This window comes from Sordaria macrospora, chromosome 4 (assembly GCF_033870435.1).
Source record: "Sordaria macrospora chromosome 4, complete sequence".
Lineage (NCBI taxonomy): Eukaryota > Fungi > Ascomycota > Sordariomycetes > Sordariales > Sordariaceae > Sordaria > Sordaria macrospora.
In genome coordinates this window covers 69,512-96,265 of record NC_089374.1, presented here as the reverse complement: position 1 = coordinate 96,265, position 26,754 = coordinate 69,512, and the positions used below count along the sequence as shown (strand labels likewise).

General features: G+C 53.0%; 8 protein-coding genes and 1 non-coding gene across 9 annotated transcripts; 3 read left to right on the top strand and 6 right to left on the bottom strand.

Moving 5' to 3' along the window:
* Positions 1-1,768: 1,768 nt before the first annotated feature.
* On the bottom strand, positions 1,769-3,531 carry SMAC4_04520 (uncharacterized protein). Its single transcript, XM_003345238.2, has 2 exons — positions 3,424-3,531; positions 1,769-3,316 (listed from the first exon to the last, which is right to left on the bottom strand). The coding sequence occupies exons 1-2, from the start codon at positions 3,498-3,500 to the stop codon at positions 1,921-1,923; spliced, it is 1,473 nt and encodes a 490-aa protein (XP_003345286.1). The 5' UTR covers positions 3,501-3,531; the 3' UTR covers positions 1,769-1,920.
* A 749-nt stretch (positions 3,532-4,280) lies between these two features.
* Positions 4,281-5,863, top strand: SMAC4_04519 (uncharacterized protein; the record flags this gene model as incomplete). Its single annotated transcript, XM_003345237.2, has 2 exons — positions 4,281-5,530; positions 5,711-5,863. Exons 1-2 carry the CDS (start codon positions 4,571-4,573, stop codon positions 5,861-5,863), a joined length of 1,113 nt encoding a protein of 370 aa, XP_003345285.1. The 5' UTR covers positions 4,281-4,570.
* Positions 5,864-7,123: 1,260 nt separating this feature from the next.
* SMAC4_04518 (uncharacterized protein) lies at positions 7,124-8,768 on the top strand (the record flags this gene model as incomplete). Its single annotated transcript, XM_066090125.1, has 3 exons — positions 7,124-7,501; positions 7,654-8,371; positions 8,415-8,768. The coding sequence occupies 3 exons, from the start codon at positions 7,124-7,126 to the stop codon at positions 8,675-8,677; spliced, it is 1,359 nt and encodes a 452-aa protein (XP_065946697.1). The 3' UTR covers positions 8,678-8,768.
* Positions 8,769-11,821: 3,053 nt separating this feature from the next.
* SMAC4_04517 (uncharacterized protein) lies at positions 11,822-12,729 on the bottom strand. Its single transcript, XM_024655651.2, has 3 exons — positions 12,516-12,729; positions 12,071-12,452; positions 11,822-12,001 (listed from the first exon to the last, which is right to left on the bottom strand). Exons 1-3 carry the CDS (start codon positions 12,694-12,696, stop codon positions 11,842-11,844), a joined length of 723 nt encoding a protein of 240 aa, XP_024511503.1. The 5' UTR covers positions 12,697-12,729; the 3' UTR covers positions 11,822-11,841.
* Positions 12,730-13,851: 1,122 nt separating this feature from the next.
* SMAC4_04516 (uncharacterized protein) lies at positions 13,852-15,756 on the bottom strand. Its single transcript, XM_003345234.2, has 3 exons — positions 15,427-15,756; positions 15,289-15,353; positions 13,852-15,265 (listed from the first exon to the last, which is right to left on the bottom strand). Exons 1-3 carry the CDS (start codon positions 15,469-15,471, stop codon positions 14,155-14,157), a joined length of 1,221 nt encoding a protein of 406 aa, XP_003345282.2. The 5' UTR covers positions 15,472-15,756; the 3' UTR covers positions 13,852-14,154.
* Positions 15,757-16,363: 607 nt separating this feature from the next.
* On the bottom strand, positions 16,364-20,303 carry SMAC4_04515 (uncharacterized protein). The gene is made up of 3 exons (XM_003345233.2): positions 19,345-20,303; positions 18,883-19,037; positions 16,364-18,815 (listed from the first exon to the last, which is right to left on the bottom strand). Exons 1-3 carry the CDS (start codon positions 19,429-19,431, stop codon positions 16,430-16,432), a joined length of 2,628 nt encoding a protein of 875 aa, XP_003345281.1. The 5' UTR covers positions 19,432-20,303; the 3' UTR covers positions 16,364-16,429.
* Positions 20,304-21,613: 1,310 nt separating this feature from the next.
* SMAC4_13595 lies at positions 21,614-21,685 on the bottom strand. Its single transcript has one exon. It is a non-coding gene; the product is annotated as a tRNA-Trp (tRNA).
* Positions 21,686-24,739: 3,054 nt separating this feature from the next.
* On the top strand, positions 24,740-26,053 carry SMAC4_13594 (uncharacterized protein). Its single transcript, XM_066091493.1, has one exon. The coding sequence runs from the start codon at positions 24,896-24,898 to the stop codon at positions 25,997-25,999; it is 1,104 nt and encodes a 367-aa protein (XP_065946696.1). The 5' UTR covers positions 24,740-24,895; the 3' UTR covers positions 26,000-26,053.
* A 314-nt stretch (positions 26,054-26,367) lies between these two features.
* SMAC4_13593 (uncharacterized protein) lies at positions 26,368-26,589 on the bottom strand (the record flags this gene model as incomplete). The annotated part of the gene is made up of 1 exon (XM_066091492.1): positions 26,368-26,589. The coding sequence occupies one exon, from the start codon at positions 26,587-26,589 to the stop codon at positions 26,368-26,370; it is 222 nt and encodes a 73-aa protein (XP_065946695.1).
* Between the last annotated feature and the right edge of the window lie 165 nt (positions 26,590-26,754).

Genomic DNA, 26,754 nt, shown 5'->3' with positions numbered 1-26,754 from the left:
TTGGCCGGGATTGTGATGACAAGTTTGCGGTGGTCCGAGACCCATGCGCCTACTCTCATGTATGCCCTCTCTGTGCCGAACGCGAGGTCCAGGGTAGAGTGGCCGTTCGCGTACCTGTGGGTGGGTATGTCTGGTGTATTGAGGAGGTTGAGGCCCCATGATGCCATAAGTTCTTCGATTTCGTCGCCTCTTCCCGAGTTCCGGAATTGGGGGTGCCATGATGAGTGGTGTGCGTTGAAGTCCCCTACTATGAGAGCGTGTTGTATCTGGAGTGTCAGCAGGTAATCTCTAGCCGATTCCGCTTGTCTGTCTTGTTGGTGCCAGTATACACACGTGATGTTGGCGCCATTCACCGACGCTGTAGTGGTGTGTGTTTGTGGGGTGAGTGGCACTAAGAAATCGTGTGTTTTGGCGATGTATATTTGCCGTTCTTGTTTCTCGGTCATCGCGGCCGATTGCGTGGTAGCCGGTGTGTCTGCGGATTTTGCCTTGGGTTATGGCTGGTTCTTGTACGCACATCATCAGGGTCCGGCTGGTGATTGCCCATTCGAGGATGCCGTCAGTATTCGCTGGGGACTTCTGGACGTTAACGGATGTAACCCTAAGCCCTTCTATCGTTGGGATAGGAGGTCGGGGCTTGTTTCTCTATCGCCCTGTTTACCTTCAAGAGGTGGAGGGGTGTCTTGTTTGCTCTCTGTGGGAGGGGGAGGGCGTATGTTGAGGGTCCTGGAAACGGTGAGGGGTGTATTGAGTGTGACCAGGAAGCGGCCTCCGGGTATGCTGTTCCAGATCTCAGAGGGCCGTCTGTCCTCTCCGCGGCCCATGGACTTTGCTCGGCCGTGTGGTTGGTTGAAGGTGAAAGGTTTAGTGTCCGTTGTGCCTCCTGATTCTTCCTGTATTTGAAAACCACGTCTGGCGTTCTTGCGTCAGGCTTTGGCCTTGCTGTTCGAGCTGAGGAGGAGTCCCTGGGGTCTGGCCGGGGCGGGGGGTGGGGCTTCCGGGGCATTTTCCGGGGGTGGGAGAGAATCCTCCAGCGTCGTATCTCCGTCGCCGTCGATTGTAAATGCCGTATTTATTGGGCTATTCTCCCTCGCGGGGTTTCCCTCCGGCGTTTCTCCGTCTGACTTCTCTTGGTTCGTCATTCTGATCGCGTTGCTCCTAGTGAGTCCGCTCGTTTCTTTTTCTTTCTTCAGATCCCTCACTGCGTTCCTGTATGCGGCTTTTCCAGTCTTCGGGGCTTCTGCCCGTTGTTCGGCGGTGGGTTTTTTTGACGTGGCTGTCTTTCACCTTCGGGAAGACGGGGCAGTCGACGTGTCCAGGTTTTTCGGGGCCCAGGCAGTTGGGGTACTGGGGAACGGGTTTGCACGTGTCCCTGTGCGAGGTCTTTGGTGTGCCGCAATCTCTACAGACCGAGGCAAAGGTGCACTTGGCTGTGTTGTGGGGGCCTAGACACCTGTCGCATGTGTGTACGCGGGGGTTCCGTTCCATCAGCCGGGCCGGTTCCGAGCCGAAGATGCGAAAGGGTTGTGTTTTCTCGTTGAGGATCACGATGTAATCCCTAGCTTTTCTCCTCTTGATGATCTTGGCAGCTTGCTTCGTAGCGGCCTGGATTTCTCGGGCAATGAGAGGTTCCGTGTCCCAGGCGTCGTTGTGGGCAAAGAACTTGAGTGGTTCGCCGGCCAGGAGTGACAGAGTGAATAGCAGGTCACTTCCGTTCCCGCTCGTCATGTCATCACAGCCAAAGGTTTACGACGTGACGGGCGGCTTGAAGCAATCAGTAAAATTACACCTGGCTACTTTACGACGTTGACTTGATACACTATTAAAATTGTACACACTTACTCACACGCGTTGCTACCAACAAAGCAACTCCCCTCGGTATCCAAACATACAACCATACAAACCGCCTCCTTCATCCACCTAGTAAATACCAGGCACAATCTTCCACCTCACAATCTTCTTGTACTTCTCCCAGTCCTCGCCATACTTCTTGGAGCACTTCTCGTCATCTCGGAGATCGCGGTGGACCAACAGAACGGCAAAGTACAGGATGTAGAAGTAGGTGAAAATGATACCCCAACCCCTGGCCTCGCCCTGAACAACCTCGCGCCCGTCCAACATAGTGATGGCACCAGGAGCCCCGCTGCCAGCGCTCAAGATCTGGTAGCCAGCGATACCAGTAGGGAGAGAGTAAGGCCAGCTCTGCAGCCAATCGCCGAAATAGTTGATATGGCGAGCGATGCCCCACCATCCAGAGGTAATGAGACGAGAACCGGTCTTGGTCTGGAGGTAGGTCAGGTGCTTAACACTGGGGTCCTCGGGGTTCCTGCGGAAGTTGTTCTTCTGGGAGTTGGACAGGCGGAAGATGCTGTAACCAGCGGCCAGAACAGTGCCGACAGCAATCAGACCCAAAGCGCCAAGCTGTTGAGGATGAGTGGCCAGGTAACGGGTCTGCGTCGAGTACATGAAAGGCACCCAAACCACATCACCGAAGCTCAACATGAACCCAAAGCCGTCCGTGGTGATGTCCATGGTCGTCAGAACGGCAGGCTCCATGTAGATACCATCGAAGACATAGAAGGCCTGGATGGCGGTGATGAAGATGATCGAATCCGTGACGTAGCCGAACTGGCGGTATTGCTTGGCGATGAAGGCGCAGTTGAGAATGATCCATCCAAGAAGGCCGGGGCGCATCTCCATAAACTCCTTGATATCGACCTCGCCGATGAGGGGCAGGGTGATGCGAGGGTTAAGCTCGCGGCCGATGTAGAAGTCGTAGATAAGGGAGCCGGTGGTGCCACCTGCGGCCAGCTCGCGCATGTCCTTGTTACCAGGCTTGACGTCAAAGCTGCGGACGTAGACGAAGATGGCGAGCGCCGAGGCAAAGAGGATGTTGGCGCTGATGATTTGCGCAAAGTTGTCGGAGATGAAAGTCCAGACAGGGAACTCGGCGCCCTGAGCGATGGTGCCAGCAGCGAGGATGGCCAAGGTGCACATGGCCGAGTTGAATGCGTTCAGCTTGTACTTGAGCTTGCCGCCGGTGCTCAGCTCGGTTCCCTCGACGTGGTGACCGGGGAGGATGCGGTATTGGACGAGCGAGAGGGCGTAGTAGGCCAAAGTCCAGAGGGTGGCGGACCACGAGAAGAGGCCGAAGACGCCATTTTCAGGCCAGCCGATTTCGCGCTTGAGCTGTTCGAGGTCGAGAGACTTGGGGTGGAGGAGCGAGGGCGCTGGGCAGCCCGAGATATCGTTGCAGAAAAGGTTGAAGACGTGGACGAGAATGGGAAGGCCAAAGGTGATGGCGAAGGCACCGATACTGTTGTAAAGCTCATTGTTAGCTGGGCGCGTCCTGGACATCGTTGTCGCCAAGTGGTGATGGTGATAGGGGTTCATCAGGGGTTTTCCATTGTTTTAGTTACTTACGGGCCGCCAAACTCGTAGTGCTGCTGGCGAGGCGCAACCGCCTTTTGCGCGGCGACTTGCTTCTGTTTCCCGGCCATGTTGATGCCCGATGGCTAACTAGGTGTGCTGCTGTGAGAGACAACAAGACGAAAACGGGGAGAGGATGAAGCTGCCTTTTTGAAGGGTTCAGCTCTGGATGGTGTCGTGAGCCGCTGCGGCCGCCAGAAGCAACGGTGCTGGACCACTGCAGTGACAGTGACGAAAGGAAAGGAGCTTGGGCCAATTGACTGCTCCAATTGCTGGCAAGTGGACATACCTTAATCGTGCCAGACGGGTCGCTGCTTTCCGGGCGGACTCTCCAGTCTTGGGCTCCTTGGCGGTTATGTACTTGGTATGTGCTCGAAGTACCTTTTCACCTATTGTCTTCGAATTGGTACTTTGTCTTACAATGGTCATATTCTCGATTTCAGTCCTATTTTCAATGGGGACTTTAATCGGGGCTCTAACTATCTGAGAGACGAGAAGCGATACGCTTCCCGTAGGTGACTTGGTACCTTCCGTCCTCTTCAAACCCAATACTCTGTCTGTCTGTTTAACCATTAAAGTACCTTGGCGAATTCCATCTTGAGTGTGGATGTACCCCTGATCTGCCCGGTCCAAAATGGACCAATCATGCAAGAGCGTGGTCCCTGCTGGCCACTCAAAGACAGGGCAGCCTTTCCTCGATGCGGTTAACATCATGGTCAGTGACAGATTTCCAACTTGTTCCACTGACGACACTGCAGCCGCTGAAGTGGAAGCCAGGCACCAACCAACCAACCTTACCAATTCTCAGACTGGAGTTCATCATCATTGTCCATTTCTTCCACTTTACCACGCGGGATTGATCTACACTCTTTCGATATCAACACCTGTCCTCGACATCACATCTTCGACCCCGCGACTTGATCAGCAGCCAGCATCAGCAATCCGCGTCAGATCCAATCCTCGTCAGATCCAATCCTCGTCAGATCCCATTCCCCCCCAACCAACAGCACATAGTATTATGCAATAACCCCTCCTCCTGACGCCGCTGTCACCAGTCACAACCACAACCATACCACCGAGCGCCACCGAGCACCTTGTCGATATCCATACTCCGATCTGGTTCCATCACCAATTCCTCACAATGCATCCCCCAAGTCCCAGTCGGCTATTATCCGGCCTAGTCGCCCTCTGCGCCCTGACTAGTGCTGCCCACGCCTCCGATGACGAATCCTCCTCCCCGTCGCCCTCTTCGTCAACAACAACTACAACCTCCACCGTAACACCCTGCGTTGCCACCTCTACCAACGGCGCCTTCTACGATCTCCGTCCCGACACCGCCGTCATCCCCGAAAAGGACGTCAAGCTTGCCCGGGGCACACACACCGAAGACTACCTTGCCCGCGGATACGACTACGGATACAACATCACGCTAAACATATGTGCCCCTGTGGTAAAGGGCGTCGAGGATGTCGTGGGCCTAACGAGCGAGGGATGGAGCAAAATAGGCGCGTGGTATGAGAAGGGCGGGAAGGTGTACAGTCTCGGACAAGAATCGGGTGCTCTGACGCCCAGGGGGAGAAAGCTGGTTTTGCAGTATACCGGAGGGTCGCCGTGTGAACCACCTGAGGACAAGGACGACAAGCGGAAGCTCGCAAGCCGTGGTGTTCACGAGGGCGCTGCCTACAGCAAATATTCCGACGACGAAGACGAAGATCGTGACCATGACCAGACCGATTCCGACTCCGACAAGGACAAGCAGAACAGCAACGCATCCAAAGAGAAGGTCCGCCGCAAGTCCGCAACCATCTCTTTCCTCTGCGACCGCTCCCCCGACAACCCGACCGCCGTCTCCTTTGTCGGCACCGACCCAGACGAATGCTCCTACTTTTTCGAGGTCCGCTCGCAACACGCCTGTGCCGGCGCCGAGCCTCACAAACCCGGTTCTGTTGGACCCGGGGGAGTCTTTGCCATCATCTTCTTCATCGCCCTGGCCGTGTACGTCATTGGTGGCATCTTCTACCAACGCACTGTGGTCAAGCAGAGGGGATGGAGACAGCTGCCCAACTACACTCTTTGGGCCGGTATCTGGAGTTTTCTCAAGGTATGGAGTGTTATTTCCTCTTGGTTCGCTTCTCTGGGCGGGATGCGGGATCGGAAAGCCATGGGCATGGTTTAGTATGCAGAACGATCAAGTATCATGGCGTGAGAATTGGTGAGGGAGCAGAAGCTGCCTTGGTTGATATCGTTTATGGGGCGACCATGCTAACTGTCGATTGCACAGGACACCTTCATCATCCTCACTTCGTCTTGCGCTCGCTTCCTTCCCATTCGTCGCGGCTACCGGTCGTTGAGCTCGTCGTCTCGTGGCCGATACGGAAACAACGACGACGAGAACCGGTTGATCGATCAGCTGGATGAGGAGTGGGACGACTGATCTCCACCTCATCCTCGTTTGGGATAGGTATGCTTGGGGTTCCTTTCTTCTTTTCTTGCCTTTTGGAGTTTTTGTTCTTCTAAAGACTTTTCTTCTTCCCGAGGCAGGTCCTCCCTTGTCTGACCTGTCTGCTGTATTTATCCACAACAATATTGGGCCGGCGTTCGGTGTCCGGTGATGTTGGGAAACTCAAAAGCCCTCGGGCCTCGAGACACAGCGGGTAGTTCTTGGTTATAGACTTTTGTATATCTTTTACATCCCAACCCTCACTGCATTGTCCCGTGTCCAGTAATCCGGCTTCTTGTACCGGAAGCGTAAACTAGACCTAGTGCGGGCTTTCTTCCCTTTTTATGTTACCACAGTGCTACTCATCTCGACGCATCCGGCTACCCATACACCCATGCTGCTAGGCGCATTGAAGATCTCGGATCGCAAGCCTGCCATTCCGCTAGAACACTACAGGTAATGTTTCTGGGAAGCATAATCCTGTTTTCTGTTTCATATTGCGTTGACAGAATGTTCAGGACAGAAGGGATAGTCAGGGGCTGAGGTGGTATTGAAGCCTACTCCAGAACCTAACACTTTACCACAACGGAAACTATCCTTCCAACAACGACCGCGAACCAGACATATATCACTCTTCACCATCTCCCAGTATATACGGATCTGGATAACACGGTATGAGTGCTGGAGTTCTCCACGTCTACAGTTACCAAATTCCACCTCTACGATCGCCTTGTCAGTATCGAAAAATCACGGTTAAATGCCACTTTCGATGCTTGACAGCCACCGACCGACTACTCCCAAATTGTCAACGGCACACCATCTGCCGCTTCCCGGTTTTTGGGACCGTGGCTTACCATCCCCAGACACTCCCCCACGGCACTGTCACTCCGTCTTGCCGAATTCACGATGCCAAGTAGATTAACCGCTCCATTCAACTCCAGTCACGTTTATCCAAGTCCACCAATCCACCAGTCGTCTTCCCGAAACTTCGTCAGCAAAGACTGAAACAGCACCGCACCGCGTTCCCGGTCAAGCCTCTCTACGTTCCATTTGTGTGGGGTTACGCCACCTACAGCAGTGTTCAGACGTCACGAGGCCCCCTGCTTGCCGCTCCGAAGAGGAGGAGGATGGATGCCCAGAGCAAGATCATGGAAATGACAGGATGAGTGCTCGATTCGGGTGGGACTTGGGTTCATGCTCTGGGGTTATGAACCGGTTTGACGGACTGACAGTGTCGTATCGCCGATCCAGTCCATGCTCAACATCAAAACTCCTGGCTCTGGCGGATATAAAGCACGACGACACCCACAGCCCATTCCATTTCCTTCCATCTTTCTGATCCTGCAAGACACTCTCTACGTCTCAACCATACGCCATCCCAAAATGCGGTCTACTCTCATCACCGGCCTCATCGCCGGCCTGCTTTCCCAGCAAGCCGCTGCCCACGCCATTTTCCAGGCCCTCTGGGTCGACGGCGCCGACTATGGCTCGCAATGCGCTCGTGTTCCTCCTTCTAACTCTCCTGTCACAGATGTGAGCAGCAATGCTGTGAGGTGTAACGCTGGCACTTCGCCAGTTGCGAAGAAGTGCCCTGTCAAGGCTGGCAGCACCGTTACTGTTGAGATGCATCAGGTTTGTTATCCTTCTCTTCCCTCGGAGACCATCATTGTCATCCCCTAGGGACCATAATGTCAGCGAAGCTCACGACTTCTTCCTTACTTCTCACCTTTACCCTCACACCTTGCATCCCGCTTCTCTCCCATACGCAAGCTAACACACCGCAGCAACCTAACGACCGGTCTTGCGGCTCCGAAGCCATCGGCGGTGCTCACTACGGCCCCGTCCTCGTCTACATGTCCAAGGTCTCCGACGCCGCCTCCGCCGACGGTTCCTCCGGCTGGTTCAAGATCTTCGAAGACACCTGGGCCAAGAACCCCTCCGGCGCCTCCGGCGACGACGACTTCTGGGGCGTCAAGGATCTCAACAGCTGCTGCGGCAAGATGCAAGTCAAGATCCCCTCCGACGTCCCCGCCGGCGACTATCTCCTTCGCGCGGAAGTTATCGCTCTTCACACCGCTGGCAGCGCGGGTGGTGCCCAGCTGTACATGACCTGCTACCAGATCTCTGTTTCCGGCGGTGGTTCCGCTAGCCCAGCGACTGTCAGCTTCCCTGGTGCCTACAAGTCCTCTGATGCTGGTATCCTCGTCAACATCCACGCTGCTATGAGCAACTACGTCGCCCCCGGACCGGCTGTGTACTCGGGCGGTAGCTCCAAGAAGGCCGGCAGCGCCTGCGTTGGCTGCGAGTCTACTTGCAAGGTTGGCTCCGGACCTACTGGCACTGCTTCTGCTGCTCCTGTTGCGAGCGCCACGACGGCTCCTGGTGGTGGCAGCGGTGGTGGAAGCGGTGGATGCAGCGTCGCTAAGTACCAGCAGTGTGGCGGTACTGGCTACACGGGATGCACGACTTGCGCTGTAAGTTCTTCCTGGGGTTTGATGGGTGGTGAGAGGGATAAGGGATGACTTGCTAACTTAATGGTATCTAGTCCGGCTCTACCTGCAGCGCTGTCTCGCCTCCTTACTACTCCCAGTGTGTCTAAGCAACTCCGTCAGGGATTACATACATGGTCGGGGTCCTTTAATGTTAGCAGGGGTGATCAAAGGTCGAGGAAGGGGAACGTGGAGGTTCACCCGCCTTGCAACAAAAGAATTCGCTGTACATAATTTATCTCTGTCTTGGTCTTGGTCTCGGCCTCTTGGTGGCCGGGTCGTGGCTGAGGCGGTAAATATCCTGAATGAAAGTCGTTGAGACTAGTCGCTAGCTTTCGCGGTATTGATGTGCGTCCACACTGTTGGTGAGGATGGAGTGCATATGCTGAATGAGGACAGCTTGTGATGTCGTTTGAAGGCCGGTCTTGAGGCGAGAATGGGTTATTTCGTGGCAAAAAGGTACGTGTCTTCACACAATATTGACACAGTCACAGTCATAACGTGTCCATGATTCGGATTTTTGGGTTGGATGGACTTGGATTTGCATCACGTCTTCTTCCTTCTTAATGTTCCTTCTTACTATCCCCTCTCGCTCTTCCTTCTTGCTCTTCCTTCTTGCTGTTCCTTCTCCTGTTGCTCCCTTCCCTTTCCTTTCCTCATTCCCTCATTGCAACCACATCATTGGTCAAGTCCCTTCCCATCTTCCCACCTTTCTATCTCCCCATCTCCCCATCTTCACATCCCAACTCTCCCCCTCTCTTCCCTCGCCCTTCCAGCTCTACCGATGGTAATACTACCGATCACTACTCCTCTCTCCCACCGCCTGACACGTCGGACAGTACTCATCACTAGTCCTCCCGTCGAGATACTGGTCATAAGTCCAATCAGACCGGATACAGCGCTCGGCGCGCTCGAAGTATCCTTCGCCGGGATAGAGGCCGCCGTTGCAGCTCTTGTAGCCCCTGTTTGAGCGGCATTGTTCGCCATTGAGGCAGTATTTGTAGGTGTAGCCGAAGCGACACATTTTGTGATTGGATTGGTGGTTTGGTGATTGGAGGTAAGTCTTGGCTTTGCTTGCTTGCGTTCTTGCTTTTTCGGTTTGGGGTGAGGAAGCAAAATCTGTATTGTTTTGGCGAGAGTTAGGCAGGAGTTTAAATAGTTCTGGGATGTCAAGTTTGCGTTTTGGATCGTGAGATCGTTCGGTCTGCGGGTGTGGTGATGAAGCATCTCATGGGGTGGGTGAAGGGTCCCCGCTGCGTTGGACCAAAACAGGGTGGTAGAAGGAAGTTCATCCTGTGTTAACCAGGTATGAGGTATTTCGTTCATCCAGATACTTCTGCAAAGCTTCAATACCTAGCTTCTGAGCACCGTCACGGGGTTGGAGGCCGCCAGATCTCCTACAAACTGCTGGGACAGATTCGATGATGTTTGGATCCTGATGGACGAAAGGTAAAATGTTTGATTGTGAATCATCGCTAGCATACCTCTAGGCACAAGTCGAAACAAGTAGAATGCCGGTTTCTGTTCACTTCAACCTCATCTCACTTCCGTACGATTCACTAGGACTTCTTCTCCACATCAGCAGATTGCCAGGGGCAGTGAGACAGACTCGAAATCGGATGACAATGCGATTTGACGTCCAGAATACCTTTAATGCTACAACTAATTGCACAAGCCTTTCACACCGCTTACTTCGATAGAGGTATCATGCCGCAGAATGCGCAGACGTAACCATAAATCCAACGAAAATTGATGACGAAAGCTCACCGACGCTGGTAACAGTTGTAGGGGATGTAAGAAAGAACAGCATAGAGACTACAACTAGGATCTTCACACATGAGGGAAGCTGAAGTTGTCAACACGCGTCTCTTTCAAATTGTTGCTAGTACCCTATGCCTTGAGTATGAGGAGGCTTCTTATTCTATGATCTTCCGTTAATGTCTTCCCCACAATTTTCCCTTATGTTTTCCCTTCAAGTCTTCCCACTGGTCTTCCAGTCCTTTTCCCAGCTTCTTTCCCATATCTATCTTCTCTTCCGCCCCTGCTACAGTGCTCGAGTGCCCGTCTAGTACTCGATGTGGTGTCTTCTACTGCGCCTGGAATTGGCGTTGGCCTCGCACTGAGGGCACATCCTGTCGCTCTCGTTGGTGTCGCCGTCGACGTACTTCTGGCCGGAGCAACCACGGTAGCGGAGACTAGAACATTCATGCCTGAGCGTGGCCTCACGCTCGTACGGTCTGATGTAGGTCTCGCCGCGGCGGTTGACCCAGCCGTAGCCGGAGGTGCAGTTGGCTCCTTTGGAGCAGAAGTGGAATTTGTACTAGATTTGACACATCTTGACTGTCAAGTTTCTGGTCAGTTGCATATGGGTTGTTAGTTGCCTGTGTGTTCTGTGTCTCTGGTCTTGGGAGTGTCTTTTCTTTACCTGTGTGCTTGGATGTAGTAAGTAGTTTGAGTCTTTTCGCTTGGGTCAGTCTTCTGGCTTCACACTGGGCTTGTTGTTTGGGTTGGAGGGAAAGATTTGACGAGGGCACGAATTACGGTTGTTAAATACTTTTCGATCTACCAAACCCCTCCTTGGGCGTCGTGGATGGTTGAGATGTTATTGTCGGGAGCGAATACATACTCACGGGTCTCCGTGAAGAGTTGATAATGCAAAGAGATCAAAGTTCTTGAAGGTGAAGAGTCTTTTGGCATGACGTACCTGAGCCTGAGGCCAGATGAACGACAACCTTTTGAGTCCATTCACCACCAGAAAGTGGCATTGAAGCGCCTCAGTATAGTATAGGAGCCCAGGTTGTAAGATAGGCGGAAGAACCTTATCGGAGAATCGGATGAAAGCGCCTACATGGAAGTCAATGAAGATGTCGCCTCTGGAAGAGATCTGTTTACTAAATTTCGAGGGAGTGGCCACTGCCACAAACCAACATTTCATCTTATCACCGTCCCAGTCCCATTATTGGAGATACTACACCTATGGAAAGCAGAGGAGAAGGGAAAAAAACTGTGAATGGGGCTACAAGTGAAAGTCGGCGATATGGTACCGGCGTAAAAGAGAAAAATAAGCATCATCTTATCTTTCTTGCTGTATATAACGGTGACCGAGTCCATGAAGACGTTGTAATTCGCCGTGAGGACTGAATGAAAGCGGAGTGTCTCGCTACCATGATGCATCGAAGTCTCCGGTTAATCCTTTAATCCAGTTCGCCGTAAAGACACGGATGCAAACACAATTACTAGACTTACCCAGGAACGCAAGCATCCAGTCTCTATAGGGGTTTCTTAGTAGCAGATTTGAGGAGTAACTTGGCTCCTATCGAGTCAAATTGACGGAAAATTCTCGCCCAGCAACTCACCATGCCTCACTTTCATTTCACTTGCTTTAACGGATGTTCAATTGGAGGACCCGATGGAGTCTCAACTTTGGCTCTTTTGAGTAGGTAATGTCTCATTGCCTAAAAGATCCCTAGGTACCTAAGAACTTTATACCTCAACCTTCTTCTCCATCTGCCTGAACATCATCATGGGATCAAAGAACACTTCCACCTTCTGCAGCTGCAACTTGTTATTCACAACCGCAACCGCAATTCCCTCAATATCAATTGGTCCACCATGTGCCTTGAGCGTCACTTTCTCTCCATCCCTGTGTTGGTCATCGTGTCAGCTTCACTTTCCCTTTCCCCTAAGCTCCAACTTCACCAGGTTTACTCACTTATTAGTTCCCACATAATCCTCCTTCATCGTCCCCCAATGCCTCCACCTGAAAGTCACTGTCGGTGGTCCACTGAAAACCTCCAAGACCTCCCATGCAAAGGTCGGCATCATCCGTTTGAACGTCTTATGACTGGCGTCGAAGCTCGAGTGGAATGGGCAGTAGAACTCGTTCGGTTCGATGATGGCGTTGTAGGTGCCGACTTGGAGCATGTGCTCCCCGGATTGCGGTGGACCGCCGTTGACGGAGAAGGTGTAGGAGGAGACATCGATTGTGCGCCAGTCTGAGAGCGAGGTCTTGTATGATGCTTCAATCTCCCAGTTCTTGACGAGCTTTTCGACGAGGTCGGGAAGGGAGCCGGCAGTGTGGGAAGCCTTCTTTGCTGTGTGGTTGTCAATGTTTGCCGAGAGTAAGGGGGGATAGACAGTAAAAGGGGTGGACAAACTCTCGGCATAGACCTTGCGGGTTCTGCTGTAATCTGGGGCTCGGCCGTGTCTCCAGGAGTCAATGACGTCCTTCAAGACGGCATTCTCGTCAAGGACGTAGTCGGGGAGAGCCGGGGCAGGCTCTGGGGCAGGTGCCCCGTCAACCGGCGCGGCTTGGCTTTGTATCTCTTCTGCCGTCATTGTGTGATTTCGGAGCTGGGTGAAGGTTAAGTGAGCGAAACGTCAAGATTACCCGTCCGACGAAGCTCGAGGGGCGGGACATAAAGCTTTAAAGCACATTCTGAATCGAAGGTCTTTGCCCTCGCCGCAGAGTTGCATGAGTTCTCAACACAGAAGGTACGTAGCTGATAGATTCCACTCACCACGTACCTGAGCCAACAAACGTATTCGCCCCTCAACCATCGAACGATATACCCTGGTCGGTCCCTGGACGACGTTCCATCAAGATGGAGTTACATCGGATCTAAGGATTCGCCTGATTCTGGGCCATGCGCTTGTGTCCTTCTCCTTCCTTACAGGGTTGGTCAGTTACCTGGTCTAGATGAGCGGTGCAACCCGCCATGATCTGCTCAAGGGTCTCGCGTAATCCATCTGTCCGATCTCGCACGTGAACCCTTGAGAGCGAGTGCATGCAAACATGTGGCAATGGACGCTTTGCTCACAACCGTCGCCTTTGGACTTGCCGAAGAACCCAGTGGGAGGGTGTCCGATAACGGTCGACATGAATAAGATCGAATGCCAATATTGGATTCTGCGAGGTCCGTGCAGAAAAGTGCATGGGGGTATCGGAAGAGATGTTGTGTTCATGCTGTGCCTGGGACAGACATTCGTCTCGACGAATGAGATGAAGGGTGGTTGGCCGAAGGATTACCCAAGACATGCCGTGAAACACGAAAGAAAGATTCTGGGGCAAAGTCCGGACGAAGCACATGCTTACAAAATGTTGAAATGTTCTCACCTCGGAGCTTGAAGAAGGAGCGGCAGATGTGCATTGTCATTGACGTCTTGTGCAGCGCGCCAGTGCGCCGCACAGCACGAGCCACCCCCTGGAGCGCCACATCTCAAATGCCGGCCACGCTTCGTGAGATAACTTCCGTCCTTATGCTCTCACCCTTTGATGGAACTTTCTTGCCCAAGGAGAAAATGGAGTGCAAGGCAGGCAATAACGACTCAATCCCAAGCGACAGTAAATAGTATGCTTTCCCGGGGCCCTGTGTGAACTTGCGCAGTCACAGACGGGAAGAACACTTGATGACCCGTGCGCCAGTGAACCATTGAGGGATGGCGATAAACGGGCAAGATCAAGAAGCACCAACTTTGCGCCAGTACAACATGAAGACAGGAACCTTCCGGGCCTCGGATGTGTAAATTGGTCAATGCTCACTCTGATGTGCGCGTAGTGTGGTACAAATGGTGGCCAAACGCCAAAATCGCCAAACACTTTCCTCCACATTAGGGTGACTCCTGTCATGAGTTTCAATCTTTACATCTCGTAGTATCGGATTTGCTCTGCTACCTGAAGTCCCATATGGAGTCGTCAGATATGCGAGCAATCTTCGTAAGGGAAGAGCATAGGATGGTCTCTGATGGTGCCACCACGAGATACTCTTATATCTTCAACAGCCCTTCCTTCCAACTCTAGCCACGAGGAAACCAGTCAACCCTCAAGCCACCATCTGCGGCAGCGCCCGAAGAATAACCAGTGCTCCAAGTCGCACACACGCCCGCACCTCCCAGGTCCTGATCCTGGCAGAGCCCAACACTCGGCCACGACTGCATGTGAATATTCCAGTTGGAGCAGCCATCAGAAGCTGATCCACCACGTTTCTCATACCTGACATCTGAGTCACAGCCGTACATGGGCGCCCTGAATCTCTGCATGCACAGGTTTCTGTCAAGTGCCACGGTGCAACCTGCCTTGGAAACGACGCTGGTAATGACTGCGGTGCCGTTGTAGGGCCAGTAGGCGGCAGCAATGGAGTTCTCCCCGTGCATCATCTTGTCAGAAACATGGCCGCCGAAAGTTCCGTCGTGACCACCCTGGCAGAAGTACTCAATGGCACGCCACGAAGCTTTCTCGTCTGCCCACCAGGTTTCGTTATTGCAGCTGACAGCGATGGCGGTGGGATTAGGGAGTGCGGAGCTGGTTGCAATGCTGAGTGTAGTAGCAGGGGCGGGGGCAACAGGCTTTACCAACTCGGTCGTGACAACGGTAGTGACAGCGGTTGTGACCGCGGTTCCCTCGACAAGGATGGTAGTCGTATCAACCCCAACCGCCAGGAATGTAGTTGTCTCCTTCGCAAGACCGGCAACAGTATTGGCAGCCGTACCTCTGCCTCCGCCATCATGTCCAGGGGCAGAGATACCAACACCGGCTTTAACCAACTTGCCTGCCCAACTATTCCAGTTGAGCGTCTGCCCCCTCAGACTGGTCTTCAACCAACAGTTGGGCTTCAACGGGATGCCTGCAATGTAGCTGAAGGCGAGACAGTAGTCATACTCTGCACACCACTTTGCGCACTCCTCCCAATTGTGCCTCATGCCCTCGTTGAAGTTCCAGTTGGCCGCTAGGTCATAGTAGTCGATACCACATTCGACTTGGTATACATTGTTCGTGACATGGTCGGTCCAGAGGGTGTTGTTGTCGCGAGGGCAAAAAACGGGGATGGCTGAGGCCGAGGGCGAGACGGTAATGACCGAGAAGGTGCTGGAAGGAATCGGGGAGACGGGCCAGGGAATGGTGAGGGTGCTGCCGCCTTTGGTGTCGCTGACGGTGACAATGGTCGGGTTGAGAGGACCGGTGTCGGTGGGACGAGCAACGGAGGGGAGAGCCGTGACTAGAAGTGGAAGTGATTAGCGGGCGCTCATTACTGATCATGGGGAGGGACTCAGAACCGAGGAATTACTCACCAGCAGCAGAGGGTTGAACCGCAGCAACAACAAGTCCAGCGGCATGGACTCCGAGGCAGCTGCCAAAGGCAATCAAGCCCGCAAAAATGTGAAAGCGCATCGTGATGGCGGGCGTTGACTCTTGACGCGTGTCGATTTAGAATTTGAAGAAAAGAACAAGTGGACGCCGTCGACGACCGGCCTGTGGGTAACGAGCGTGAAGATAGGTAACGACCGTGGGCCCAAAGACCGTTGAAGGAGAGAAAGGTGAACTTGATTGACCGCGACCTTGCTCTCTTGTGGAAGTTGAGAACAAAGGTTGGAGTTGGGAGAACCAAGGTCGTGGAAGAAAATGAGAGGCCCGGGGCAGCGCGTTGGTCCGAGAAAGTGACTGCGGGGCGAGGAGGTGGAAGCGACAAACGCGTCTTGCAGTTACCTCGAGCGGATGTTGGTGTGCAATCTCGGGTCCGAAGAACGGGCCATCTGGTCCGATAACGAGTACTTGATGATGGGAGGAAGGAGCGTCAGAAAAAGACAAGCAAATGACTTGACCCCACCTGCCCTCGAAAGTGTGAAAGACTGGAAGGTGCGATGATAGCACTCGACTCGGGGTGGGCCGTGCCTCGCGGTTGGCCCTCAAGGTTCTCACAAGGTTCAAACTCGCAAATGGCGGGGTAAGAGTATATCGTGATGGCCTCGAAATGCAAGCTATGTGGAAGTCAACATTGGTCACTTCTGTCACGCGAGCATCAGACGATAGCAGCCCAAAGGGAGTTGTCTACTTCGCATGATATCAGCCACTGGACAGAAGAGACTGGAATTATCTGAGGCAGGCAGGGGGCAGGGGGCAGGGGGCAGACGGCAAACAAGAAGAACGAGTAAGATGGCTAATGATGGTACTCGCGAGAAGAGCAGCAACAGTAATTGATCGTAATATGCAAGACGAACACGAACTTATGGTATTCTCTCACAGGTACACTATTATGGGACAGCCACATCACCGTACCTCCATCCATCTCCCCATTCAAGGAAGAACCTCCTCAAGCTCCAACTTCCTTGAGCTTGACCCAACGAAGACCTTCTTCGGGAAATCAGTAATTACCCAATCCTGATTCTCGGTATCCCACGAGCTCACGTCCCTCCTCGTCAGCACCGCCCTAAACTGCACCTTCTCGCCTGGCTCAACCCTGAGTCTGTCAAAGCCTCTCAACACCACCTTGGGATCCTCCGGCCCTCCGAGGTTGAGGTACAGCTGTGGGACTTCATCACCCGCCAGTTTGCCCGTGTTCGTGATGTCCGCCGTGACGGTGTACATGATGTCATAAAGAGCAGGGTTTCCACCGGGGTGATGATGGCCGGATGAGGGAAGCAATGGCTGCGCCGACCCGTCGTTAGCCTTGGGCGGCAAGAACTCCTCGGCCGTCTTGCCGTAGTCCGCATCACCGCTAGAGGAAGACATGGCGGTGCTGTTGAGGTAGGGGTAGATGAACTGGTAGACGTAGGGGAACTCTTCCGAGGGGAATACGTAGTCTTCCACGTTTTCAGAGAAGTTGCCAAAGGTAGGCGCTTGTTCCGTCTGGCCCGTGGTGGGGGTGTACTCGCCCACTTCGTGCTTCTCGATCTTCAGGTTGCTGTAATTAAAGGTGGTATAGCTCAATCCGTAACCAAACTCGTAAAGAACGGGGGCGTCGGCCTTGTCGAAGTGGCGGTAATCGATGAAGACGCCTTCGGTGTAGTCTTGCTGAGGAGCTTCGTTCCCGTTGTTCGGCTCATAGAGAACATCGGTGCCGTAGCTTTCGCGTGTAGCGCCCCAGGTGAAGGGAGTGCGGCCGGATGGGTTGACTCTTCCGTACAAGACATCGGTAATGGAGTTTCCGTTCTCCTGACCGGGCATGCCGGCCCACAGGATGGCGGTGATGTTGGGGTTGTCATACCATTCCGTGAGCAAGACGGGGCCGGGCGAGTGGATGACGACAATGGTGTTGTTACACCAGCTCGAAACGTTCTTGACCAGCGCGTCACCCTCCTTCCAGAGGGTGAGGTTCAGGCGGTCGCCCTCATTGCCCTCAACGTTGATGTAACCTTCGCCGGCATTGGCGTTGACAAAGACAATGGCAGTAGCGTCCTGCTGGGAAACCAGAGCCTTGATCTCTGTTGGGGCATGGTTCCTCAAGATGCTCTCGTACCGAGATCCATCCTGAACAGCGCGAGCCTGCAGGGCTTGGTCGGGGGTCACCAGGTAAGGGAAGTTACCAGTGCCAGAACCCCAGCCAATGCCCAGGGTACCATTGTTACATCCACGGTCGGGGCATGAGTTCGGTCCAAAGGGGTTTGGTCCAGCGTCTTCGCCAATGATAGCCACGAACTTGGGCTTGTCTAGGGGCAGGGAACCGGTGTTCTTCAACAGCACTGTTCCGCGAGCCGCGATCTCCCTAATAAGGGTGCCGTGGTCGCCCTGAACGTCAACGTGCCAGTTGATTTGCTGGTAATCCTTTCCGGCGGCCCAGTGCAACGGGCCGTACGTGTCAAGGGTCCAGAAGGAAAAGTTGATGGGCTCTTGGTCTTCGACGGTTTGACCGGCCTTGAAGAAAGCAGCCATGATGCGCATGGCCATGTCGTCAATGCGCCACTGTGGGAGGGTTCCGTTGAGGACGGCAAGGGTGAGGTTGGCTCCCCAGTAGCTGCGGCCGCTGTTGAACACGGTGTCTCCGGGCATGCTCATGTCGAGACCGGCAGCAGCGCTCGCGACACCAGTGTGCTGGGCTTGCCAATCGCTCATGACAAAGCCCTGGAATCCGTTCTCCTGCTTGAGCAGGTTGTTGAGGAGCTTCGAGTTCTGGCAGCCGTACGAGTTGTTGGCCTGGGTGTAGACGCACATGACGGAGCCTACACCAGCCCGGATGGCATCAACAAAAGGCCAGAGGTACAATTCGTGCATGGTCTTGTCATCGATGTTGGAGGATAGAGTCTCGGAGATGTTGTAGCCATAGCCCCGGGCCTCCCCAACCTGTCTGAAATGTTCTTGTTCGTTGCCGACAAAGTGCTTGGCGCAAGCGACGACACCGGCGTCTTGTGTTCCCCTGACGGTCTCAGCCATGGCGATACCGGTAAGGACAGGGTCAGGGGAGAAGCCTTCCCAGTTACGGCCGCCTTCAGGGGCGCGGCCGAGGGGACCAGCAACAGGTCCAAGTAGAACCGTGACTCCCTTTCCCTTGGCTTCTTCGCCCAAAGCATATCCGCGTCTGTACATGAGACCTCGATCGAAGGTAGCGGCGACTGTTACTCCGGCTGGGAAGACTGAGTTGTAATCGGTGCCACGGATGGCCAAAGGGGCATCTTGCATACACATGCTCTTTAGGCCGAGTCGCGGGATAGCGCCGGTCTGGCCTACGCATTGCTCAGCACCCCAACTGTTTATCCATTTGTTAGTATCGTTGTCCTGCATAGGGTGAGGGATGCGCCTGGTGGGTCACGTACCCGATACCGGTTGTCAGGTTGACCTTTTCGAGCAGGGTCAACTGGGAGACAAAGGCCTTTGCCTTTTCGTAGGCATCTTCCCAGCCGATGGCCTTGGAGTCCATCCATGGTGATGGATAATGGGGTTCCGAGTAGGCAAGCGCTCTCTTGTGGAGCTGTGTCGACGGGTCTATGTCAGCAAATGGAAGTGAGGCCCCCAAGACTGTTTGTATAGACAGCCATGGGACGGCGTGTCTGAGATGCATGTCTGGCAGGCACTGTTGGGCCGATCACACAAGATGTGAGATGAAGGGTCAATCTGGATAAAATGGAACGTGCAGATGTTTGGTAGCACTACTATGGGATGCAGCGGTGCTGTGCTATGATGATCCAGCAAGCTGGAAACGGGATCGAGGAAGATCTGGTCAAAGAAATCGAGAAGAATGGGACGGGAAGGTCCGCATGATATATCTCGAAGCTTACCTGGTGATTGAGAGGCTGCACCGGCTCGGGCGTAGCCAGGGCGAGATTGCCGCTCGCCAATAAGGCAAGCGGAATGGCGAACTTCATGGCGCGATGTTGTGGTGTGGACTTTGGAGTGGCTGGAGCTTTGACCCTTCTCTCTGGTGTTTTTGCCGCTCTCACCAGTCACAACACTTGACACTTTTATTCAAAGAGGTCCTTTGTGTGATGGAGCAGTCTGGACACAGCGGGTGTTTGTACGGGAGAAGGCCGATATATACGGACGGATCGACAACATTGACCCCTGGTCATTCCCCCGTCTTTCTGTTGTTCCCGTTTACATGATGTTGTGGATGGGTCTCAGACATGCGGTCGAGTTGTGCACTACGTACACCGAACCTGGATCAACAAGGGGTAGATGCGGTGTTCGGTGTCTGTGGTCATCTTCTTCCCTGGTCCATGTTCTTGACCGTCGTCACTTGTTGGGAGGGTAGGGTTGCCATTTTGGACCTGGAGCGGGCATCGGAGTCGCAGCGGGTGGGCGATGATCTTGATTCCATGCTTGCGGGGAAGAGAGAAAGGTCGCGAGAATCTTGATCCGGTCAACGAGTGCGTCGGCGATTGGCGATTGAGCGGTGGGCAACAGACATTTTCCAGTGCCAAGGGCAGCAGGTGTTGGAAAAAGGGCCGATCAGGCTGGCGATATTAGTCAGGAGGTTGGAAAAAAGTAACGAAGGATGAATTTGGGTCGAAGGAGCCGGAAGCGCGCAAATGGGGGACGGGAACAAAGCATTGACGGCCCATGGCAGAAAATCGCTTTGGAAACTTTGGGTTGAGGTCATCGAATGCATGTGCGACCGCTTCCAGTTGGAGGTCTGGTGCGGGGATGTGGAGAATGTAGGATCGACTGCCGATTCCCGTCATTCCGTCAACCGGGCAAGAGCTCCAAAACTGAGAAGTGCTCCTTCCCTCCTTCCGTGATCCATGAGTTTCGTTTTGACAACCTTGATCAAAATCTCATTTAATGGAAGTCTGAAGTCAATAAACTCCACCATGTTCACACTCAAACTCAAAAGATCTTTTCCGTAGGTAGAGGAACATCATGCCACTGAGCCCAATCTCCTCGAACAAAAAATAAGCTTTGAGGCTTCGATTGAAGCTCCATTTGCTGTGGTGGGACACAAACAAGTGGCTCGTGTCATCCCAGTCATCACCCTGATGGTTCGCTAGGCTAGGCAAAACTTCGGAATCTCTCTCCATTCAATCGGCTTTTGTTCCTTGATGGTGCTGATCTTGAATTGATCTTTCTTCCGGACCTCGAGCGGACATATCGAGTCCCTGCTTTCCAGAACGACAACACGTTGCTGCGCTTTCTGCTTTGCGGGCAGCAACTACACCATGGGGATTCAGAGACGAGAGTGTTTCCTTCCCTTCGCAAATAGGAGATGAAATGTCGCTGATCCGAATGAGCACTTTCTCCGGCAGCAGGCAAATTACTTTGTGTCACCAGTAGGAAGACTGCGGGAGTTCACGAGGCGGACGCTGGGGTGAGATGAGGTGTCGCTTTCTTCATCGCTCACTTTTTCTTGACTACTGTGATATTCTCATATTCATTGGCCCTTCAGCATCCAAACTCGCCGAAAAAGGAAGCTCCTTAACAACACCACTGCCGGTTCTTTGTTGCTTTTGTTTCCATGATGACATCGTCACTGAACCCCAAAGCCACCAGCGTTACCCCACACCAAAGGCCCAATGGGACTTGGCATCCTCGATTTCATTGTTGCATTCCCCGTCCTCATCAAATCCTCCATCCCAAGGAGCCTTCAACAGTTCTTTCTCCTCTTTCCAACACCTTGGGTTGGGATTGGCTCTGGTGGTTACATGCATCGGATGCAACATTCCTGCTGTGATACCTTGGCAATGTTCTCTCGCAACTTTCACGCTGGGCATGTTCGTGAGATTGGGGCTGGCGAGGAAGGTTTCCAGATATGATGAGCATTATGAGTCGCAAGCGTTCTGTTTCAAAGGCTGCGCAAGTGTAGTGGCACTTTGGAGTTTGGATATCGCGTACTTACAATCGCTTCACTCAACAGACCCGAGTGATGATCGAGGTCAGCGGAAGTGGTCAAAAAAGCCAAGTTCACAAATGCTTATTTGAGCAGTCGTCATATTTGAGTAAAACCCCAAAGTCATTGTTTCACAGCACTTTATCGCTGGCAGCACAAATACAAAGCAGAGTGGGACTTGCCGGTGGAGTCGCAGTGGCAAAAAGGCATAAAGAGAAATTGATTGACCCCAACCCGATTTGAACGGATAACCTTTCGATCTGGAGTCGAACGCGCTACCGTTGCGCCATGAGGCCTTGGTTGAAGCAAAAGCATTCGCAATTGACTTACATGGGAATTTCGCAGCATGGCGTTGAAGAGAGCTGGACCTGCTACCGTAACTCCCAAGAGACACTTACATGTATCGGGACAACAAGTTACAGAAACGCAAAGGAAACGTGCCCTGAGGACGAAAAAATGGATACGAAATTTGAAGAACGCGGTGTGTCATAGCTTTCCAAGCCTGTTAACACTTTTGGAATGTTGCTACCTACCTCTAGGCTCCCTAGGTTGTGGTCATTGCTTGCAACCTCAAACATTTGCCCATGGTACGCAAGTCAAGCAGTATGAGTGACCGGAATTCAGGAGGCAACCGACAGTTATCGAGATGAATTGAATGCAAATGCCAGTCTGGAGTGTTTGACAGGAACTCATAATGTCCAGCGATGACGGGTCTGCTTCCCTTTCGTACTTCATCCAATCAGCCCGTCCATTACTTAATACCATAATTTCTGGTGAGGTCTATTTAACTTCAGTCCCCGTCACAATCGACCTCGTCTTCATCCTTTACGCTTCCAAAAACAAAACACCACTTGCCTACACTTGCCTACACCTGCTACTCATTCGCGAGCATCAAGACAAGGCAAAATGTGCCACTGGTACATGGAATACAGGTTCTGCTCCCAAGGCCCTCACTGCATTGGCGGCTTCGGTTGGACCAACGCTTCCAGCGAGCTCTATGTCCGACCTTACGATTCCATTCGCCGCAATCGTCCGTGCGAGAGAAGAGGCGGCTGTGGAGCAGAATCCACGCGTTTGGGGCCGGGGGCCGACATCAAGACAAGTGACTTCTTGTGCCCAGCCTGCAAAGGAGATTTTCCTGGGACGGTGGTGGGAAAGAAGAAGAATGACGAAGATGGCGGGAAGGGAAATGAAAACGGGGATGGGGACAAAATGGAAGTTGATGATGATGCGGAAGAGGTGGGGAGGGCATGGCAGGGGCAGGTGCAAGGCACAGGAGGAAAAGGGGGAAAGGGGAAGGGAAAGAGAGGGATGTCATTGGAGAAGAAGGGCGAGGGAGAAAATGAAGGTGAAGGCAGTGAGAAGGAAAAGCCGAGAGGGGGATGAGGGTGGAGAACAGGAAATAGTTGGGTTACTTGAGGTTCATTGACCACTTGGCCGTTCCTGAAGGTATGAACTGGTTCTCTTTGGGTATGAGGAGGGAGTGCCATGTTGGGTGAAGGTGGTAGACAATATTGTGCGAGTTAAAAGAAGTGGGAAGGAGCCGACGAGTCAACATTACGATCCAATAAAGGATCACTTATATAAGCAGTTAGATAGAGCAATCAGAGCCGCGCCGGGCGCCGGCGCCGTAGACTAACAGCGCCGCGGCCACAGCCACGGGAGCGCCGGGTGGCTGGAAATAGCCTTACCGGCGCAACGGCGCATACTAAAGAACTAATACATAAAGAAAGCCTTCCAAGCTTTCTTAATACTAAGCTCTTCAATAAACAATAGCTATCACAGTTTATTAATACCTTTCCACTACTACTTTTGTCACGGCGCTGGCGGACCACTACATCACTAGGCTATGTTCCAAAAGGATACAAGTAACCGAAGCTGGCAATTCGGTCGCTCAAGTGGTCTTATATAGTTGTGATAGCAGTCGAGAGGCACAACTGCAAGGCTGCCATCACAACTTTATTACTCTATTATTTATATTCTAATAATAACATATCTATATTTGTAACGGTTTGTTATATATTATTTACTTTCCTATTCGTATACTAGTATTTTAGTATTTAATACTACACTTAAAGTCTCCAAATTACTAAATTTCTTTATATCAATTATTAATCTATTACTGTGACGGCTGACACCATCTGAGCTGTCCATGTCTGTTATCAAGGCTTTCATTCATATGGGTGCTGTTTTGTTACGAGCTGATAATGACGGGCACGGGCCAACCAAGCCACCGGTACACAACAGCCACGCCTAAGCTAGGCAGTGTAACCAGAGGCAGGAAAAGAGCTCTGGGCAGGCAAGGGCTCTGGGGAGTCGAGCCAGACTCACGAATCGAGCCAGCTTGTAAACCACACGCTATGGGGTTCACGTCTACGTGGACATCCGGAAACAGATATCTCGCAGAGGGCGAGCAGGTATAAAGGGACTACGGGAGAACTCAGATTGTCAGATAGTTCGACAGTAGTCAACACACACAATTGGTCATCATTACCGAGACCAGTATTACGAGCATACTTGTTGTGAACCTCTTAGCTTCACTAATATCACGGGGCAAGGCCAAGGTTAGGGGATAGATTGGATATGCGTAGTTGTACGAGGACGGAAGGAGAGAGGTGTGCGCAGGTCTGGCGATATGGGGCAAGGCACGAAGGCCATGCCCAGAGCTGGGACCAGCGCACGTGCCCATGCACGTGATGTGCTAGTCACAGGTAATCCTGTGACAACTGAACAGCACTGATAGTCTTTACCTTCGGCTATCCCACTTAGGCAGATCAGACTGCCGTTCGTCACAGTATAAAACCCAGCTATGGCATCGAGCTTTCTCTTTTGAGATTTCTTTCCTCTTCTATGACGGCGCTGGCAGCCAGGGACCCACATGTGGGTCCCGCTGTCGCTGGTGTGACCAGGGTATTTATTTGGGTTTGAACGCTTGTACTTAGTTCTCTTCCTTTTTTCTTCTCCCTATCTGAAATCTTCTATTAAAGATGGAATCTTAGCTTTACTTTCGACTCCCCCATACTGTGCCTTTGCATCTTCAGCTTCTTATTCTTAGTTGTGACGATATGGATCCCGCAACTCTCACACATTATGAGATTAGATAAGGAAGGCGGTAGAGACTGGCAGAATCTAGGCTCCTCCCATGTGAGGATGTACTCTAGCGCCCAGCTCTTAATATCTCTCTGTTTTCTTCTTTAGCTTTAGTTATTTATTCATTTGTACCCAACTACGCGATACGGAACTATGTAAGCTGGTGCATCATAACATTAGTCCAAGTTAATCAAATCGTACACAACGTGCTCTCTAGTTACGCCGTGACACCAGCTTGTCATACGGCTGCACAGCTCGCCTTGCCTTTCCCGCGGCCTGTTCTACAGCCGCCCGTCTATAACGGAGACACTCACAAAGATCCAGCGCCCACGTCTAAGGACAGGGCTGCCAAGGATTTCAAAGAATGGCTTCTCCAACGAGATCCCTCGGAGATTGTCGTTTACACCGACGGCTCTATGATAGCTAAGCAGATGGGCCCCCCAGCGCACGCGGAGGACCCCGACGCCGAAGAAAGACCAGAGGGCGAGTGCGTAGGCTTTGGCTACGTAATCTTTCAAGGACAGACAGAACTCGGCCGCGGATGCGGTCAGCTAGAACAAGCGGAAGTTTTCGATGCGGAGGCGGAAGGCGCGCGGCATGGTCTCAAGGCCGCTGTGGCGCTCTTCCCGGAGGCACAGGCCCGGTCACGCATTACGATATGTCTTGATAACACGTCCGTCATTAGAGGACTCCGAGGAACCCCAGCTGCGTCGTCACAAGCGGCTTTCCTCGATTTCCGCGCCATCCGAAAGGGCTATGGCCCCAGTCTGGTGGACGTCCGCTGGGTTCCCGGCCACAAGGGCATCACGGGCAACGAGATTGCTGACGAGCTCGCTAAGGCGGGCGCCGAAGGAGGAGAGGTAGTCAATGAAGGCTTGGCTACCCTTGCGCACTCAAGGCGGCTTGCTAAGAGGGAGGCGCATACGGATTTCAAGGCATGGTGGGCCGCGAACAAGCCAGAGTCTTATGCAGACTACCGGTTGGGGGTCTCTATCCAGCCTAACGACGAACTAAAAGAGCTGGACAGACGCTCTTTACACCACCTCCTCGCGGCCAGGTCTGGCCACGGGGATTTCAAGGACTACCACGAGCGCTTCGAGCACGAGGACGCCCTGCTGACATGCTTCTGTGGAAGCTGGAAGAATCCCTTCCATCCCTTCTGCTGCAGAAAGGCGTATGCAGTTTCCCCGGTCACGGGCGAAGCGGCTACGCGGGAGAATCTCTCCCTTGCTATTGGAGTTTACTGGCAGCGCTTCATCGCTAGGATCCAGACCTCGCACTTCTTTTCGTGGACTTGCACGAGAAAGGCATGGCGCCAGACACTCTGGCAACAGCACACTGACGGCGGTGGCGCCGCTGACAACCTTACGGGGTTTTTATGGAGTAGAGGGGTGGAAGTTGGCCATGGCCACGATATTGAGAGGGTTACGGTGGACTTGGACAGGCTAGTTCACCGTGCAAGGAGACGGGAGGAGGCCTTGCGGGAGGAGGAGAGCGAGAGCGAGAGCGGAGAGGAGTGATTTTGTCATTTCTTTTACCTTTTCCTTTGTGCTACAGGTTCCGTCATATACTGGCGGCTCGCCTACTGGGCGATTCGATTATAAGTGTTGGGCCGCGTTTACGCTATGGGCAACACATGATTTACATTGGCAGTAGGCCTCGGTTTGCCCTCGGATTAATGGTTTTGGTGGACAATTAGGGCACTGCTCTAAATTTTGTATGCTAGACTCACCGGTGCGGCACGTCTCATGCCCTACGGGAGGCGGAAGTAGACGTTAAAAATAACAACAACAACAAAAAAAAAGCTGGAGAGACGACGGAGATGCGGGCGAGTTCAGAGTCGAGGACAGTGGCGAGGGAACGATAGACTTCAGCTTTAGCGAGAGCATCAGAGATGACAGTCTCTGCGAAGGACGAGATGTGTCCAGTGGTGGTGGCAGTGGTGGTGGTGTGGGCGTGACGGGCTTCCTCGTCCGCAGTCCGGGCTCTCTTGGCCGACTGCGCCGTCGTGGGGGGCGGGGCGGGACACAAAGGGGTCCGGCAAGGGGGTAACCGGTATTATGGCCGGCGGCGGTGGTTTGGGGGCCCCGGAGGGCAAAGGCATAGACATTTCGTCGTTGTGGTTGTTGGGATATCGACCGTAAAAACGGCGATTTTGGTGGTGTTAGTACTTTTGCGGGCAACCTAGCGTTAACACTAACACTTGGTGCCAACACTTTTTGTTGCAGGAGGAAGATGTAAGGGATAAGAGGTGACGATAAGAGATAAGCGGCAT

Excerpts from the sequence above, each read along its gene's own strand:
- SMAC4_04520 (XM_003345238.2), bottom strand. The coding sequence starts at position 3,500 with ATGGCCGGGAAACAGAAGCAAGTCGCCGCGCAAAAGGCGGTTGCGCCT. Across the intron at positions 3,317-3,423 it reads CACTACGAGTTTGGCGGCCC|TATCGGTGCCTTCGCCATCA; the intron begins GTAAGTAACTAA and ends GCTTTACAACAG.
- SMAC4_04517 (XM_024655651.2), bottom strand. The coding sequence starts at position 12,696 with ATGACGGCAGAAGAGATACAAAGCCAAGCCGCGCCGGTTGACGGGGCA. Across the intron at positions 12,453-12,515 it reads CCGCAAGGTCTATGCCGAGA|CAAAGAAGGCTTCCCACACT; the intron begins GTTTGTCCACCC and ends ACAACCACACAG. Across the intron at positions 12,002-12,070 it reads GATTATGTGGGAACTAATAA|GGATGGAGAGAAAGTGACGC; the intron begins GTGAGTAAACCT and ends TGACCAACACAG.
- SMAC4_04516 (XM_003345234.2), bottom strand. The coding sequence starts at position 15,471 with ATGCCGCTGGACTTGTTGTTGCTGCGGTTCAACCCTCTGCTGCTG. Across the intron at positions 15,354-15,426 it reads GGTTCAACCCTCTGCTGCTG|TCACGGCTCTCCCCTCCGTT; the intron begins GTGAGTAATTCC and ends TTCCACTTCTAG.
- SMAC4_04515 (XM_003345233.2), bottom strand. The coding sequence starts at position 19,431 with ATGAAGTTCGCCATTCCGCTTGCCTTATTGGCGAGCGGCAATCTCGCC. Across the intron at positions 19,038-19,344 it reads TGCAGCCTCTCAATCACCAG|CTCCACAAGAGAGCGCTTGC; the intron begins GTAAGCTTCGAG and ends CCGTCGACACAG. Across the intron at positions 18,816-18,882 it reads AACCTGACAACCGGTATCGG|TTGGGGTGCTGAGCAATGCG; the intron begins GTACGTGACCCA and ends ATGGATAAACAG.
- SMAC4_13594 (XM_066091493.1), top strand. The coding sequence starts at position 24,896 with ATGATAGCTAAGCAGATGGGCCCCCCAGCGCACGCGGAGGACCCCGAC.